The 18,139-nt window shown below is 44.9% G+C and overlaps 1 protein-coding gene across 1 annotated transcript in view; it reads left to right on the forward strand.

The window, feature by feature from the left end:
- The window catches only part of LOC115176136 (microtubule-actin cross-linking factor 1-like), a 117,434-nt gene extending 100,385 nt beyond the window's left edge, over positions 1 to 17,049 (forward strand). The window contains exons 3-4 of the mRNA XM_029735969.1: positions 10,607 to 10,735; positions 17,018 to 17,049. Of these exons, the coding sequence (XP_029591829.1) occupies positions 10,607 to 10,735; positions 17,018 to 17,049 (161 nt within the window). The remainder of the gene's footprint in view (positions 1 to 10,606; positions 10,736 to 17,017) is intronic.
- The last annotated feature ends 1,090 nt before the right edge of the window (positions 17,050 to 18,139 follow it).

Consider the following 18,139-nt stretch of genomic DNA (forward strand, 5'->3'; position numbering starts at 1 on the left):
GATGCAGGCTTGTGTGTTTAGGCTTGCTAAAGTGCGGTACAGACTGATACAGAGCTGTGTGTTTGACGCTGGAGCACTGGCTTTATTTTTAGCCGCAGCAGCAAGCAAGACGTGGCACAGCACAGTGATGGGCAGGGTGGGGAGCTGTGTGTTTGTGCGCTTGCGTGAGTGTGTATTGTGTGTGTGTATAGGGGCTATTCCATGTAAAAGGACCCATGCGCACCAATATGTGAAGCTCATACTGTAGGAGCATGTCAAATGAAAGCGAGAGTGGTTTTTTTGGAAAATGAAGGCATATGTTTAAACCATTTTCCATCTTAAATATTAGATATCTGGATAAACAGATGGAAAAGGGGTCTTGCAAAACCAGAAAAAGTCTTAAGGTATCAGAAATGCATTAAAACACACTAATGTTGACGTATAGAACCCTGCCAACTAATATCATCACATATTTAATTTTGGAGAAATATTTTACCTTCTGTAAGTTTAAGAAACATTGCCTTGTAATTCTGAAACACTAAAATGACCCAAGAATTTAATCCAGACATATTGAGAATTTTGTGTGAAAATGTACCAAATTCAGTGGAAAATGTATGTATAAAAAATACACTTTCCCAAAAACTAGACATCTTATTCCTCAGAATGATAGTTTATTTTTGCAGATCCATCACGGTTTTGTAACTCAATTTGCTACAGACATTTTAAAACTGGTTTCATGAGAATCACCCATCCATAATTATGCATTTCTGTGTAGTACAGATATGGGACCCATTATGTAAATCCGTTACCGTAATTCTGTTACCGGGTGTAAATCCACTTCACTTACTGTAGTTCAATAACCTAAAGATAAAGAATAATCTTATTTAAAAAAAAACAAACATTTTAACTTAAGGTGCCATGTCATAGCTGACAGCCCATTCTTTCTGCAGACATCTTAGAATCTTAATTCAGAGCAGGTATTTAAGAGTTTTTGGAAAATGTGGTCGAATAAAAATGTAATTCCGTTATCAAAGTTTGCATCTGCACAGTTCTTCCACTAAATTAATTTGGTACATTTTTCAGTGGAAATTATTAAAAGTAGTCCTTGTGCATAGAGTTGTATGGTTAAACTTTGAAATCAATGGTTTTTGTTTGGCACACATTTTAAAGTGAAAAAACTGAGTCAAAGCATAATTCCGTTACCTTTTGATTTGCCAAAAGCCTACATTTGTATGTGGTTACATGAAAGACTGCTTAGCCTATGTGGTTCACTGCAGTTTTATCAACCATGACGGTGTAGGCTGCACACCATCCCTATCCTGTCAAAGCATATATGCACTGTGAGGACCTTGGCATTGAATAGAGATGACATCACATCAATTCTGAGTTACAATGCATGTGTGTTGGTGTCCCTCAGAACCTATGTGTGCCAGACCTCACTAAGACCACAATCAAGCCATTCTCGCCATTTGAAGTACTAATTGGCCTGTAGTACTTCCCTCTCCTTAAAACTGACGTAGGATCATATCTCCCTACAAGGCCCAGGCTAACCCATTATGAGCTAAAAGTATAATCTGGCCAGTTTGTGAAGGGCAATAAATGATCACACGCCACCATTGTTAGGTCATCCCTAATGGACATTTAGTCTTAAGTACTGTCTTAGTGTTCCCACCACTCCTGTTTGAGTCTTACTTCCCCCGTTGGTCAACGGCCAGAGCATGGGAGATTTGTTTTATGACAGACGTTCTAAGTTAAAGGTCCACTCACCAAAACACACTGGCCTATGTGATCAAACGTACCTTGCACAGGGACTGTTCAGCCTTCAAATGTACCTGTCAGCTAGATTTCTGAGTATCGTGTCTCTTTCAAAAAGCAAAATGTCCTTCCAGTACCTCAAAAATATCTCTATATATATATATATATATATACTGCTCAAAAAAATAAAGGGAACACTAAAATAACACATCCTAGATCTGAATGAATGAAATAATCTTATTAAATACTTTTTTCTTTACATAGTTGAATGTGCTGACAACAGAATTACACAAAAATAATCAATGGAAATCCAATTTATCAACCCATGGCGGTCTGGATTTGGAGTCACACTCACAATTAAAGTGGAAAACCACACTACAGGCTGATCCAACTTTGATGTAATGTCCTTAAAACAAGTCAAAATGAGGCTCAGTAGTGTGTGTGGCCTCCACGTGCCTGTATGACCTCCCTACAACGCCTGGGCATGCTCCTGATGAGGTGGCGGATGGTCTCCTGAGGGATCTCCTCCCAGACCTGGACTAAAGCATCCGCCAACTCCTGGACAGTCTGTGGTGCAACGTGGCGTTGGTGGATGGAGCGAGACATGATGTCCCAGATGTGCTCAATTGGATTCAGGTCTGGGGAACGGGCGGGCCAGTCCATAGCATCAATGCCTTCCTCTTGCAGGAACTGCTGACACACTCCAGCCACATGAGGTCTAGCATTGTCCTGCATTAGGAGGAACCCAGGGCCAACCGCACCAGCATATGGTCTCACAAGGGGTCTGAGGATCTCATCTCGGTAGCTAATGGCAGTCAGGCTACCTCTGGCGAGCACATGGAGGGCTGTGCGGCCCCCCAAAGAAATGCCACCCCACACCATGACTGACCCACCGCCAAACCGGTCATGCTGGAGGATGTTGCAGGCAGCAGAACGTTCTCCACGGCGTCTCCAGACTGTCACGTCTGTCACGTGCTCAGTGTGAACCTGCTTTCATCTGTGAAGAGCACAGGGCGCCAGTGGCGAATTTGCCAATCTTGGTGTTGTCTGGCAAATGCCAAACGTCCTGCACGGTGTTGGGCTGTAAGCACAACCCCCACCTGTGGACGTCGGGCCCTCATATCACCCTCATGGAGTCTGTTTCTGACCGTTTGAGCAGACACATGCACATTTGTGGCCTGCTGGAGGTCATTTTGCAGGGCTCTGGCAGTGCTCCTCCTGCTCCTCCTTGCACAAAGGCGGAGGTAGCGGTCCTGCTGCTGGGTTGTTGGCCTCCTCCACGTCTCCTGATGTACTGGCCTGTCTCCTGGTAGCGCCTCCATGCTCTGGACACTACGCTGACAGACACAGCAAACATTCTTGCCACAGCTCGCATTGATGTGCCGTCCTGGATGAGCTGCAATACCTGAGCCACTTGTGTGGGTTGTAGACTCCGTCTCATGCTACCACTAGAGTGAAAGCACCGCCAGCATTCAAAAGTGACCAAAACATCAGCCAGGAAGCATAGGAACTGAGAAGTGGTCTGTGGTCACCACCTGCAGAACCACTCCTTTATTGGGGGTGTCTTGCTAATTGCCTATAATTTCCACCTGTTGTCTATTCCATTTGCACAACAGCATGTGAAATTTATTGTCAATCAGTGTTGCTTCCTAAGTGGACAGTTTGATTTTACAGAAGTGTGATTGACTTGGAGTTACATTGTGTTGTTTAAGTGTTCCCTTTATTTTTTTTGAGCAGTGTGTGTATATGTGTGTGTGTATGTATGTATGTATATATATATATATATATATATATATATATATATATATATATATATATATATATTACCTCCTACCTGTGAAAAAGGGCATTGACAAGGACATTGTTTTAGTTCAAAGAACACACCTGTGTATGTTTTTGACTGATCGACAGCAGACATAACCGTCCTTACGAACCCAAACAACCTACAACATAACCTTATAACCCCAAACAACCTGCGTCCCTATAGGGTAGGTTATCCCGTGCGTAGATACACTGCATCTCCTCCTAATAAGGTTTACACTGCCCAATATCAGAGTCCTCATAAGTCACAAGGAGCCCCAATTCAATATATGCTAATCTGATGACTGCTCCTCCAGAGAGGGCTGCCAGGGGGGCCCTGGTAATTGGGGAGGGATATCAGCACTTTCTTTCGAAACCTGTTACCCGATGCAGGAGTGGTTTGGATATCTGTGAATATTGCAGCTGGATATTTTGGGGAATATCGCTTCAAATGTTGGTCTGGTTGATTTAGATTTGCTATAAGAGTTAATGTACTGTTTATTTGGATTATACGTTCACAGCAAAGAGGATGTAGGGGGAAAGATGGGAGAGGGAGGGAGATGTACCAGTCTCTGAGTGCCACTGCTGACGGAGAAGGAGCGGGATGAACTCTGACATTTGGCGACGGAGAAAGTGAAATGAAAGCAGAGGGATCACACTCTGAAATGTGGAGAAAGAAGATTTGACAACAGGAGGAGAAGACTTGGTGGAGCGGGGACTTTCTCTGTTTAATTGAACGAGACAGAGGAGAGATTAGACGTGATAACAAGAGAGGGAGGGAGCGAGGGATGAGCATACTGCGTGGTATTACGAGCGTAAGCTCTCTCTGGTATTTATAGTTTGGAGGGCCGGGGGAGAAATGGAGCGAGCGAACAACGCTCTCACTCTGAAAACGGAGGAGAGAGTCCTCTTGAAAACAAGGATGGAGTGAGCAGAGGGAAAGGCAAAGGACAAGAAAGAACGAGAGATGAGGATTGGATATGTGGAGAGAGTAAAGAAGTCACTATAGGAGGAGAGAAACACGGTTACTTGAGTGACGCATCATCGACGAGAGGAGTGTGTGTGTGGACTCTTCCGGCGGAGCGCGCTGTCATTGTGTGTCACGAGTGTGTGTGTGTGTGTGTGTGTGTGTGTGTGTGGACTCTTCCGGCGGAGCGCGCTGTTATTGTGTGTGTGTGTGCGTGCGTGCGTGCGTCACTGCTTTTGTTGGGGCCGCCTAGGCGTTGTTGTGTGCCAGTTCTTTTGTATGCTAAACTACAGGTTTTACCTGGACTTAGTATTTCCATAAGAAACTACAGATTTAAAACCGGCGTCTGGCCAGAGCAGCCATTGCTGTGACGTCACCCTTGACGACCAGACTCCCAGTGATCATGTCAATGTTCTAGTCACATGTTCATATGCCGTCACGCTGTTCTACGAAGCCAGGTTGTTGCAGCTGTTTTCGCTGACTCTCCGTTTCAGTTCTACTATTGATTTTGTTCCAGTTTTAAATTGAAACATGACCGTTATTCTAGGGGCTGGCGTTGTGAAAGGTTTTGAGACGCTCTATGCAATATCAACACATTTTTAAGGGATGTAGGAATAGGCTAGCTGAAAAGGCTGTTGTATCAAGGGAATGCTTAGTCATAGGAAAGGGGGCTACATTTTGACGTTTCAGTCATTTAGCAGACGCTCTTATCCAGAGCGACTTAGTTAGTGCATTCATCTTTGATAGCTAGGCGGGACACCCACATATCACAGGCATAGAAAGTCCATTTTTCCTCAAAGTAGCCATCAGTAGGATTACAATGAAGGATGAGTCAACGCTGGGGGTTTAGATTGCCGGGACTAAAGTGTGTGTTTGTCCCGTTCTGTGATGGTTCGTGGGTGTGTATGTTGTCGGGGGACGGTGTCTCCCAGCTCAAGACGCATCTTGTTCACTTGTAGCTAACTGGTGTTGTGCCAGTCTGCGTAGAACCAGACTGGAGAGGAGTCAAGAAATCTGATCTGGACTTTTCTCCAATAGACCTCCTCATACACGCTACAGCCCTGACCCAAAGCATATTTGTATCATTTTCTCACTGACCAAGGCAGCTACTCAGATTATTATGATTATCTGAAGTAGCTGGTCTCTGTCTCTCTGTCTCATCAAATGACATCACAAGCTCAGCAGATCATTTTGTGATCAGACGAGAGGTCTTAAACACACACACAAAACACTCATTGGCTCAGAACGGACAGCCAGGGGGTTTCTTCTGGGATTGTGGCAGATTTGTGTTCCCAGGCCTAGAAAGAGGAAAGAAAAAGCAAAAGATTGTATTGATGTTGGTTACAGTCTAGGGCTAGCAGTGTCTGGTTTCTGTTAGAGAGAGCAGTGTGTGTGTTCACATGGCAACAGACTGGAATCTAAACACTGGGGTCTGCCGCTTGCTTGATTGCTTGAGTGGATGACATCATCATAAAGGGACACTTCAGCGCATTCTCTTTTTGACTTCCTTATTATTTACCTCAACCAGAGTTTGATAAACAATCTCTCTCTACAACTACTTCCTTCCTTTGCTCTGGAAGACTGAAGAAGGAAAAACCCTCTTATTTCCAACTGTGAACGGCAGACGGTTTCCTCAACACGCTGTTGCCCCGTCTTGACAGCGTACACATCTTAACCAGAGGACTGCAGCCGTAAGATACTTTTAAAGAGAGCGGGAGGGAGAAGCTGAGAGAGAGAACCGCAGCTCTGAACCTGCTTTGTCTGCAGAGCCACTGCTCAACAGCTGCACTTTAGAGCACAAGGTGTCTGTCCTGCACCAGGAGTAGAGTGAACGAAGGACCGTGCCTCAGACCAGTGCGGCAGCAGGGGACAGGAGTGACCGAGGGAGAGCGGGACAACAAGAGTGGAAGAACCAGAGGGAGGGGTTGGAGGGGCGGTCCTTATTTTGCCGGAGGGGAGGGGCAGCCTGGGACTTTGACACACACGTGTGACTGCTCCGGCGAGAGAGCTGGCCAGGAGTTTTGAAATGGCAGCGACCGCAAGACTGGCCGAAAGAGAGTGGGTACAAGGGAGCGACAGGCAGAAAGAGGCAACCCAGAAATAAGTCACTCTACTTGCCTGCGATGCGGGGAGACTAGTCCTTGCAATAAGTGTGTTTGGGAGAATCAAATTCATTGGAATACTCTTGTTTTGACATTTGTGGAAACTGGAATATCAATTTGTGTACTTTGCCTCTCCCTGGTGTGCTACCTGACTTGGAATAAGACACGCGGACTTCCTCTGAGAGAGAGACTACTCTTGTTCTGGGATTGCGGAATAGTGACTTGTTTACATTGCCTCTCTCTGGTGTGCTACCTGACTTTGGAATCACATGTGGACTTGCACTGGGAGAGAAATGAGGAAGTAGTTTTAGAAGCCAGGTGAAGGAAAGAGGAAGGAAGAAAAACAGAAGGATAGAACGGTAAAAAGAAGGATGTGGCGGGACTACCATAACGAGTCCAGCCTCAATGCCCACCTGCACTCTATCATGTGCTGTGCAGGTCAGTGTGTGTGTGTGTGTGTGTGTGTAAGAGACAGTATGTGTAGTGTATGCAGGTGCTGTGCACTGTAGAGTAGCTAAGTGTTATTTACATAGGCTCAATAAAACGTTTGTCTGTGTGTAGGCTGTCACCGTGTGCGTCCTGTGTTTGTACATTGAATAAAACAAATATAAACGCAACATGCAACAGTTTCAAAGATTTTAGTGCGTTACAGTTCATATAAAGGGAATCAGTCAATTGAAATAAATTCATTAGGCCTTAATCTATGGATTTCACATGACTGAGAAATACAGATATGCATCTGTTGGTCATAGATACCTTACAAAAATAGGTAGGGGTGTGGATCAGAAACCAGTCAATATCTGGTGACCACCTTATGCCTCACCCAGCGTGTCACATCTCCTTCACATCGAGTTGATCAGGTTGTGTGATTGTGGCCTGTGAAATGTTGTCCCACTCTTCAGCGGCTGTGCGAAGTTGCTGGATATTGGCGGGTACTGGAACACGCTGTCGATCCAGAGCATCCCACACATGCTCAATTGGTAGCATGTCTGAGCACGCAGGCCATGGAAGAACTGGGACGTTTTCAGCTTCCAGGGATTGTGTACAGATCCTTGCAACATGGGGCCATACATTATCATGCTGAAACATGAGATGATGGCAGCTGATGAATGGCACAACAATGGGCCTCAGGATCTCATCGCTGTATCTCTGTGCATTCAAATTGCATCGATAAAATGCTATTGTTTTTTGTCCGTAGCTTATGACTCCCCATACCATTGCCCTATGGTTGCGGTGGGGTTCTCTGTTCACAACATTGACATCAGCAAACCGCTCGCCTACACGATGCCATACACCATGTCATGTCTGCCATCTGCCCGGTACAGTTGAAACCGGGATTCATCCAGTGTGCCAGTGGTCATCGAAGGTGAGCATTTGCCCGCTGAAGTTGTTTACAACGCCGAACTGCAGTCAGGTCAAGATCCTGGTGAGGACGACGAGCACTGAGATGAGCTTCCCTGAGACGGTCTCTGACGATATGTACAGAAATTCTTCAGTTGTGCAATCCCACAGTTTCATCAGCTATCCGGGTGGCTGTTGGAAGCCGCATGTGGAGGACCTGGGATGGCGTGGTTACCCGTGGTCCTGCGATTGTGAGGCCGGTTGGACGTTCTGTCAAATTCTCCAAAACGTCGGAGGCGGCTTATGGTAGACAAATGAACATTATATTCTCTGGCAATAGCTCTGGTGCACATTCCTGCAGTTAGCATACCAATTGCATGGTCCCTCAAAACTTGAGACATTGTGTAGTGTGGCACAACTGCACATTTTAGAATGGTATTTTATTGTGCCCAGAACAAGGTGCACCTGTGCAATGATCATGTTGTTTAATCAGCGTCTTCATATGCCAAACCTGTCAGGCAAAGGATAAATGCTCACTTACAGGGATTAAACACATTTGTGCACAGAATTTGAGAGAAATAAGCTCTTTGTGCATATTAAATATTTCTGGGATCTTTTTAATTCAGCTCATGAAACATGGGACCAACAATTTACTTTGCGTTTGTATTTTTGTTCAGTATATTGTAGTGTGTGTGTGTGTGTGTGTGTGTGTGTGTGTGTGTGTGTGTGTGTGTGTGTGTGTGTGTGTGTGGTGTACTGTTCACATCTCCTTGAGCTATTTGTGCACTAGATGGACCAATGTTTACAGTGTGAAGACTCACTAGTGTGTGTGAGCATTATTTGTGTGTGTTTGTTTTGTGTTTGGCTGTTGTTGAGGGGTGTATACTGCTGAACAATGAATCCCTGTGTGGTGGAATGCGTGCCTTTCCGTGGCTGTCACACATACAAACACAGCACACAGTCAACCCTATTGGTTTACAGGCTCTGCCCTTGGCAATGGACATGTGTTTCCACTGGCAGTTGCCAATGTGGGGTATCATGTTAATTCCTATGCCAAGCTCTAGGGGGCGCCGTGCTTGTTTAATATACCAATTTTGATGAAGTCATAGCCTCACCTAAATGTCACAAAGAAAGCCATGTGTTACTACTGAGCCGGCTTGGCCAGCTTACCAGGTAGGTTTGTTAACGAAGGCATGCTTTTCTTTTGAAACTGTTTAGCAAGACTGTGTTCAAGTGTGTGTGCCTGGGGCGTGCCCCCTGAGTAAAATTGTCATAGTGAGTCATATTGTGTGTGTGTGTGTGTTACCTTGCCCCGCTTGGTTTGACCACGTTCAGGTATTTGACCTGCGTTTCCACACTAAAATATCAGTCTGTCATTTTCCCAAAGAGCCTGAATGCTGATATAAAAGCTCACTAAGACCACTTGTGTTTACATACTGTAATGGGAACGTGTGTGGTGTGGTGTGTGTGTGTGTGTGTGTGTGTGTGTGTATAGGTCTATCTGGGGAGAGGAAGTGAGACAACCCATTCCCCCCCCCCCCCCCCCGCCACTCTGTGTTTATAGTGTCACCTTGGCAACCACATCAACAGTGGAGCCTATCAAGGTCAAGTAGGGGAAATACCAGCAGGAACTATTCTCTGATTGGTTGGAGCAGAGAAGGGGAGAAACAGTCACTAGTTGGCCATGCTAGAAAAGACAAGTGTGAATATAGCCCATCATGATATATTCTCATTATAGGGGGGAAGATATATGATTGGAGTAGGACTTTTGGTTAGTGTTTCAAATCACGTTAGCTGTTAAATAGCTCCACACTTTCTATCCTTTCTAACATTGCCTGATAGTAACAACCAGGGGAAAGCGGGAAGAGGCATCCCAATGGAGTGAGTCAGATATGAACAGGAAGGTGGGAAAAGCAACGCTACCCATCTGCATGTCATACATAGAGACCCGGATATGAGGAGATGGAGGAGGAGTGGCTCCACGTGGGGGAGGGGAGGAGATAACAGCAGCGAAGCCTGTCGTCAGGTTGTGTCCTGGGCTTTGCTGTGTCACTCCTCTAGGTGACGTGGTCTGGACTGAGCTCAGAACAGAAGGAAATAGGCTGGGAGGCTACTGCATTGTGCTAAGACCCCTGGCCCTGTCTCTGTGGCTACCAGCTCAATAAGTGGCTTTTCTCTGCTTTATTAAATACTGAGACATGGTGTGTGTGTTTTGTTGGAGTGCCTGCGTGTGGGGGGGGGGTCATGCGTGTGTGCCTGCAGTGCACCATGCATCCTATGCTGTATCCATATGGAGATTTTTGCAGTGTCACGAACAAGCTCTGCGGTGTCACGAACACTCAACAAACGTAGCGCTCTTACAAAACAGAGGTGTGACGAGGCGCAATCCTCCCAGAAACTACCAAAGCAGCAGCCGTTACTTTTGGGCCCTCCATTCCAGACAAATACATTTAGTCGTGCGCTGCCTGCACCAGACATCTAGCCTGGTTAAATCAGGTTGAACGCTGCACTCCCCGACAGCATGGGTGCAGAAATGTTTCAGGGCCGTTGAAAATGTTTCAGGGCTGTGCTTCCTAAATAATACAGCTCTGAGGAATGACACTGCACTGTACTTGCGTTATTTAATGAACTCTCCTTTTTCCTCCCCCTCCCTCTTCTCCAGATGAGCGAGACAGGGTGCAGAAGAAAACCTTCATGAAATGGGTCAACAAACATCTCATCAAGGTACGGTACTGCATCGCAGCATCATTATGGGGGTTGGTGGGGAACACACACACACACACACACACACACACACACACACACACACACACACACACACACACACAGAGGTATCGTGACTCAGACCATGGTAGAAATGAATGAGCTAGGATAGTAGTTCTGGATTAGTTGCCTCCAGCACTGACTCAGTTATGTTCAGGCTGTTATTATCTGCCGCACTAGCTAATCATATGATTAGATGCAGGGCGAGGTGACGGCATGATATTTCTGTCCGTCTGGCATTAAATCAATTGAATAGTTTTGGTGTATCTCTGTTGTCTGTATGGGGTTATCTGTATTTGTCTGTCTGTGTCGCTGTGTCTGTCTAGGTGCTTGTTTTTACTTTTTCTTTTATAGTTTTTTTCTGGGTTCTCTCTCTCTCTCTGTGTGTCTTATCTCAAATATTTGTAAGAAAGTCTGTCTTTCCAGTGGCCAACAGTTCAAGCCCCCCCCCCCCCCCCCCCCCCCACACACCATTGGCTCTGTACCATTGAGCATCTTGACTGGCTGCATCACTGCCTGTAATGGCAATAGCACGGCCCTCGATCGCATGGCGCTACAGAGGGTGGTGCGGACAGCCCAGAACATATCTGGGGCCGAGCTCCCTGCCATCCAGAACCTCTATATCAGGCAGTGTGGTAGGAAGGACTGGAAAATGGTTAAAGACTCCAACCACCCAAGCCACAGACTATTCTCTCTGCTTCCCCACGGCAAACGGTACCGGTTCATCAAGTCTGGCGCCAGCAGGCTCTTGAACAGCTTCTATCCCCAAGCAATAAGACTGATAAATAGTTAACAAAATAGCTACACGGACTAAATAGCTATCGGAGTTAACCTTGTATTTTTATTGACCTTTTATTTTTGCACTGTCTCAATGCACGCTCACAGGGCCCTACACACACACACACACACACACACACACACACACACACACACACACCATCTGCTCACATGCACATACATTTATACGGACTACACACGTACACCCACTCACATACAAGCTGCTGCTACTCTGTTTATCTTATACCCTGATGCCTCGTCACCTTCAGTGGTGTAAAGTACTTAAGTAAAAATACTTTAAAGTACTACTTAAGTAGTTTTCTATTTATATTTTTGACTACTTTTGCTTCACTACATTCCTAAAGCAAATTATGTCCTTCTTACTCCATGCATTTTCCCTGATACCCAAAAGTACTAATTACATTTTGAATGCTTAGCAGGACAGGAAAATGGTCTAATTCACACACCCCTACTGCATCTGATCTGGCGGACTCACTAAAGACATGCTTCGGTTGTACAGTTGAAGTGGGAAGTTTACATACACCTTAGCCAAATGCATTTAAACTCAGTTTTTCAAAATTCCTGACATTTAGTCCTCGTAAAAATTCCCTGTTTTAGGTCAGGTAGGATCACCACTTTATTTTAAGAATGTGAAATGTCAGAATAATAGTAGAGTGATTTATTTCAGCTTTTATTTCTTTCATTACATTCCCAGTGGGTCAGAAGTTTACATACACTCAATTAGTATTTGGTTGCATTGCCTTTAAATTGTTTAACTTGGGTCAAACGTTTCGGGTAGCCTTCCACAAGCTTCCCACAATAAGTTGGGTGAATTTTGGCCCATTCCTCTTGACAGAGCTGGTGTAACTGAGTCAGGTTTGTAGGCCTCCTTGCTCGCACACGCCTTTTCTGTTCTGCCCACACATTTTTTTTATAGGATTGAGGTCAGGGCTTTGTGATGGCCACTCCAATACTTTGACTTTGTTGTCCTTAAGCCATTTTGCCACAACTTTGGAAGTGTGCTTGGGGTCATTGTCCATTTGGAAGACCCATTTCTGACCAAGCTTTAACTTCCTGACTGATGTCTTGAGACGTTGCTTCAATATATTCACATAATTTTCCTACCTCATGATGCCATCTATTTTGTGAAGTGCACCAGTCCCTCCTGCAGCAAAGAACCCCACAACATGATGCTGCCACCCCCGTGCTTCACGGTTGGGATGGTGTTCTTAGGCTTGCAAGCCTCCCCCTTTTTCCTCCAAACATAACGTTGGTCATTATGGCCAAACAGTTCTATTTTTGTTTCATCAGACCAGAGGACATTTCTCCAAAAAGTACGATCTTTGTCCCCATGTGCAGATGCAAACCGTAGTCTGGCTTTTTTATGTTGGTTTTGGAGCAGTGGCTTCTTCCTTGCTGAGCGGCCTTTCAGGTTATGTCTATATAGGACTCGTTTTACTGTGGATATAGATACTTTTGTACCCGTTTCCTCCAGCATCTTCACAAGATCCTTTGCTGCTGTTCTGGGATTGATTTGCACTTTTCGCACTAAAGTACGTTCATCTCCAGGAAACAGAAAGCGTCTCCTTCCTGAGCGGTATGTCGGCTGCGTGGTCCCTTGGTGTTTATACTTGCGTACTATTGTTTGTAAAGATGAACGTGGTACTTTCAGGCATTTGGAAATTGCTCCCAAGGATGAACCAGACTTGTGGAGGTCTACAATTTTTTTCTGAGGTCTTGGCTGATTTCTTCTGATTTTTCCCATGATGTCAAGCAAAGAGGCACTGAGTTTGAAGGTAGACCTTGAAATACATCCACAGGTACACCTCCAATTGACTCAAATGATTTCAATTAGCTTATCAGAAGCTTTTAAAGCCATGACATCATTTTCTGGAATTTTCCAAGCTGTTTAAAGGCACAGTTAACTTAGTGTATGTACATTTCTTACCCACTGGAAATGTGATACAGTGAATTATAAGTGAAATAATCTGTCTGTAAACAATTGTTGGAACAATGACTTGTGTCATGCACAAAGTAGATGTCCTGACTGACTTTCCAAAACTATAGTTTGTTAACAAGACATTTGGAGTGGTTGAAAAACAAGTTTTAATGACTCCAACCTAAGTGTATGTAAACTTCCAACTTCAACTGTAAGTGGTGTCTGAGTGTTGGAGCATGCCCCTGGCTATCCGTAAATTAAAAAAAACAAGAAAATGTGGCCGTCTGCTTTGCTTAATATAAGGAATTTGAAATTATTTATACTTCTACTTTCTATTAAGGTATCGTTTACTTTTACTCAAGTAGGACAATTGGGTACTTTTTCCATCACTGGTCACAACCACTGAGCCGTTGTTGCTCATAGACGTTTCCACTTCACAATAACAGCTCTAACAGTTGTCTGGCCTGCTAGAGCTTCCCCGGTCATTTTACAAGCTGACTTGTTGGAAAGGTGGCATCCTATGACGGTGCCACGTTGAAAGTCACTGAGCTCATCAGTACAGTGTGTGTGCTCGATTTCATACACCTGTCAGCAACGGGTGTGACTGAAATAGCCAAATCCACTCATTTGACGGAGTGTCAACATACTTTTGTATATATAGTGCATCTACCTCCACTCCAGTATCCCTGCACATTGGAACTGGCCCTGTAGTATCCTTATTTGCTTATTTATGGTGATATTCTTATTCCTCGTTAGTTTTTGTTGTATTATTACGTTGTTATTGATTACTGCATTGTGTTTTGAGTTTGAAAGAAAGGCATTTCACTGTACATGTGCGTGACGTTAAACTGAAACCAGCGCAGACATAGATCACATAGACTGGGCATTCCACCACATGACTGTGGTACGGGGCGTCTGACCTCATAACTCTCTAGTGCGCTGCGTATATCTACGCTGTAATGCCGGTCAGACGGACTGAGGATGGGCACCAACGTTGGCACAGACACACACACCGCTGGCCCGGCGCCGTGTCTGTAACATTAGACAATGTTCAGTTGGCGTTAAGGAGAGTTTTATTTACTGGAGCTGGAGGGAGCTGTGACCTTTCACTGTCTGGGAGGGGAGGGAAGTCATTAAATAACGAGCGAGAGAGAGAGAGCGAGAGAGGTGGAGATGGAGGAGGGAGGGAAGAGGACGGAAGGATAGAGGCAGAAAGATGACTTAAGAAAGGATGTGTGGTTTGCAGCGATAAATAAATGAAAGGGTTAATGACACCTGTATTTGGTATTGATATACATTAATATCCACTGGGATTCTCAAGGAACTCGTATTTACTCATCAATCTACACACAATACCCCAATAATGACAAAGCAAAAACATATATAATTTTTAAATTAATAAATACCTTATTTACATAAGTATTCAGACCTTTTGCTGTGAGACCTGAAATTGAGCTCAGGTGCATCCTGTTTCCATTAATTGGAGTCCACCTGTGGTAAATTCCAATGATTGGACATCATTTGAAAAGCTACACACACTATGTAAGGTCACACAGTTGACAGTGCATGTCAGAGCAAAAACCAAGCCATGAGGATGAAGGAATTGTCCGTAGAGCTCCAAGACAGGATTGTGTCAAGGCACAGATCTGGGGAAGGGTACCAAAAAATGTCTGCAGCATTGAAGGTCCCCAAGAACACAGTGGCCTCCATCATTCTTAAATGGAAGAAGTTTTGAACCACCAAGACTCTTCCTTAAGCTGGCCGCCTGGCCAAATTGAGAAATCTGGGGAGAATGGCCTTGGTAAGAGAGGTGATCAAGAACCAGGATCGAGGGAAAGATGAATGGAGCAAAGTACAGAGATCCTTGCTGAAAACCTGCTCCAGAGCGCTCAGGACCTCAGACTGGGGCTTAGATTCAGCTTCCAACGGGACAACGACCCTAAGCACACAGCCAAGACAACTCAGAAGTGGCTTCGGGACAAGTCTATGAATGTCCTTGTGTGGCCCAGCCAGAGCCCGGACTTGAATCTGATCAAACATCTCTGGAGAGACCTGAAAATAGCTGTGCAGCTTGAGAGGATCTGTAGAGAAGAATGGGAGAAACTCCCCAAATACAGGTGGGCCAAGCTTGTAGCGTCATACCCAAGAAGACTCAAGGCTGTAATCACTACCAAAGGTGCTTCAACAAAGTACGCAGTAAAGGGTCTGAATACTTATGTAAATGTGATATTTCAGTTTTTCATATGTAATACATTTTCGGGTCTCTCTCTCTCACACACACACTTGGAAAAAGTCAAGGGGTCTGAATACTTTCTGAATGCACTGTAAGTTAATTGACTCGTGGCAGGACATGTTGTACAGTCTTAGACTAAGACCAAAGCAATACGTCTTCAGTCTATTCTAGTCCGGAATGGAAGAGAATGAATCATCCAGGTTCCTTTTATAATCCTGTCCTATCAGTCTAGTATCTAATACCGTTGACAGTCCACCCTAACGGAGGTGTTTACATAGCACACAGCCACAGAGCTCGTGGCTGTTCAGCAGCATGCTGACAGACAGTACAGGTGACGACACGAGCCAGTCAGTCTACCTGTTCCTGTGTTTGTCTTGGCTCCCGCTATTCACTGACATCACTCCGATCTACCTGACTGTGCCCATGTGTATATCAGCTGACAGACAGGTGTGTGTGTGTGTGTGTGTGTGTGTGTGTGTGTGTGTGTGTGTGTGTGCCGTCATGTGGTCAGGTCCGGGTGTATGGCTGCCTCTTGGAGTGTTTGTGTGTGTGTACAGATCAAACACACACATCCATGTAAACACTGCCTTCACCACAAGCTGTTGGGACCTGTGTTGACAGCTCGCCAGGAATGCAGTGACATAACTAGTGCTGGTTTTCCAGACACCGATTTAAACCTAGTCGTGGACAAAAAAAAACATATTATACTGAACAAAAATATAAACGCAACACGTTAAGCCTTCAAACTCAACTCTGGACCTCGAAGCCAGTGCCACAGCACTTTTTTCTAATCAGGAACTGATTTAGAACTATGACACCGGGTGGGTGAAATTAATTATGAGGCAGAACAGAAAACCAGCAGGCTCCGGACCTCGTAGGGTAAGAGTTGAATATCCCTGATGTAAAGTGTTGGTCCCATGTTTCATGAGCTGAAATAAAAGATCCCAGGAATGTTCCATACGCACAAAAATATTATTTATCTCAAATTTGGTGCACAACTGTATTTACATCCCTTTTAATGAGAATTTCTCCTTTGCCAAGATAATCCATCCACCGGACCGGTGTGGCATATCAATAAGCTGATTAAACAGCATGATCATTACACCGGTGCACCTTATGCTGGGGACAATAAAAGGCCATTCACTCTAAAAAGTTCAGTTTTGTCTCGCAATACAATGCCACAGATGTCTCAAGTTTTGAAGGATTGTGCAATTGTTGCCAGAGAATTGAATGTTCATTTCTCTACCATAAGCCGCCTCCAACGTCGTTTTAGTGAATTTGGCAGTGCGTCCAACCGGCCTCACAGATCACGTGTATCCACACCTTCCCAGGACCTCCACATCCGGCTTCTTCACCTGCAGGATGGTTGGAGACCATCCACCCGGACAGCTGATGAAACAGAATTATTTCTGTCTGTAAGAAAATCCTTTTGTGGGCAAAAACTCATTCTGATTGGCTGGGTCTGGCTTCCCAGTGGGTGGGCCTGGCTCCCAAGTGGGCGGGAATATGCCCTCCCAGGTACACCCATGGCTGCGCCCTGCACAGCCATGTGAAATCCATAGATTAGAGCCTACTGAATTTATTTTAGTTGACTGATTTCCTTATAAGAACTGTAACTCACTAAAAACTTCGAATTTGTTGCGTTTTATATTTTTGTTCAGTATATATGGAGAATCTCCATTTCAAAAGCTTTTTAGCTCAGAACTCGGCTTAATATGTGTCCGGGAAACCAGCCTTTAGACCCACACACAGATCTTTACCAGACAAGGCAGGAAGCTGTGGCACATGGAGACATTTAGTTGCAGGAAGAGGACAGAAGACGACAGTGGATACAAGTGCCTTTTGGTGGATCTCAACAGAAGAAGCAGTGTGCAGTGCACCAATATACACTGAGTGTACAAAACGTTAAGAACACATTCCTAATTTGAGTTGCCTTCCGCCTTCAACCTAATTTTGTCTGGGCATGGACTCTACAAGGTGTCGAAAGCGTTCCACTGAGATGCTGGCCCATGTTGACTCCAATGCTTCCCACTGAGTCAAGTTTGCTGGATGTCCTTTGAGTTGTGAACCATTCTTGATACGCATGGGAAACTGTTGAGCGTAAAAAAAAAAACAGCAGCGTTGCAGTTCTTGACACAAACCGGTGCGCCTGGCACCTACTACCATACCCCGTTCAAAGGCACTTAAATATTTTTGTCTTCCCCATTCACCCTCTGAATGGCACACATACAATCCATGTCTCAATGCTTAAACATCATTCTTTAACCTGTCTCCTCCCCTTCATCTACACTGATTTGAAGTGTGTTTAATAAGTGACATCAATAAGGGATCATTGCTTTCACCCGGATTCACCTGGTCAGTCTATGTCATGGAAAGAGCAGGTGTTCTGTACACTCAGTGCAGATGACCCCAAAAACATGAGTTCAGACTCGCATACAAAGAGACTTTGTACAAACTAGTGTGTGTGTGTGTGTGTGTGTGGT

This window comes from Salmo trutta, chromosome 36 (assembly GCF_901001165.1).
Source record: "Salmo trutta chromosome 36, fSalTru1.1, whole genome shotgun sequence".
Taxonomy (NCBI): Eukaryota; Metazoa; Chordata; class Actinopteri; order Salmoniformes; family Salmonidae; genus Salmo; species Salmo trutta.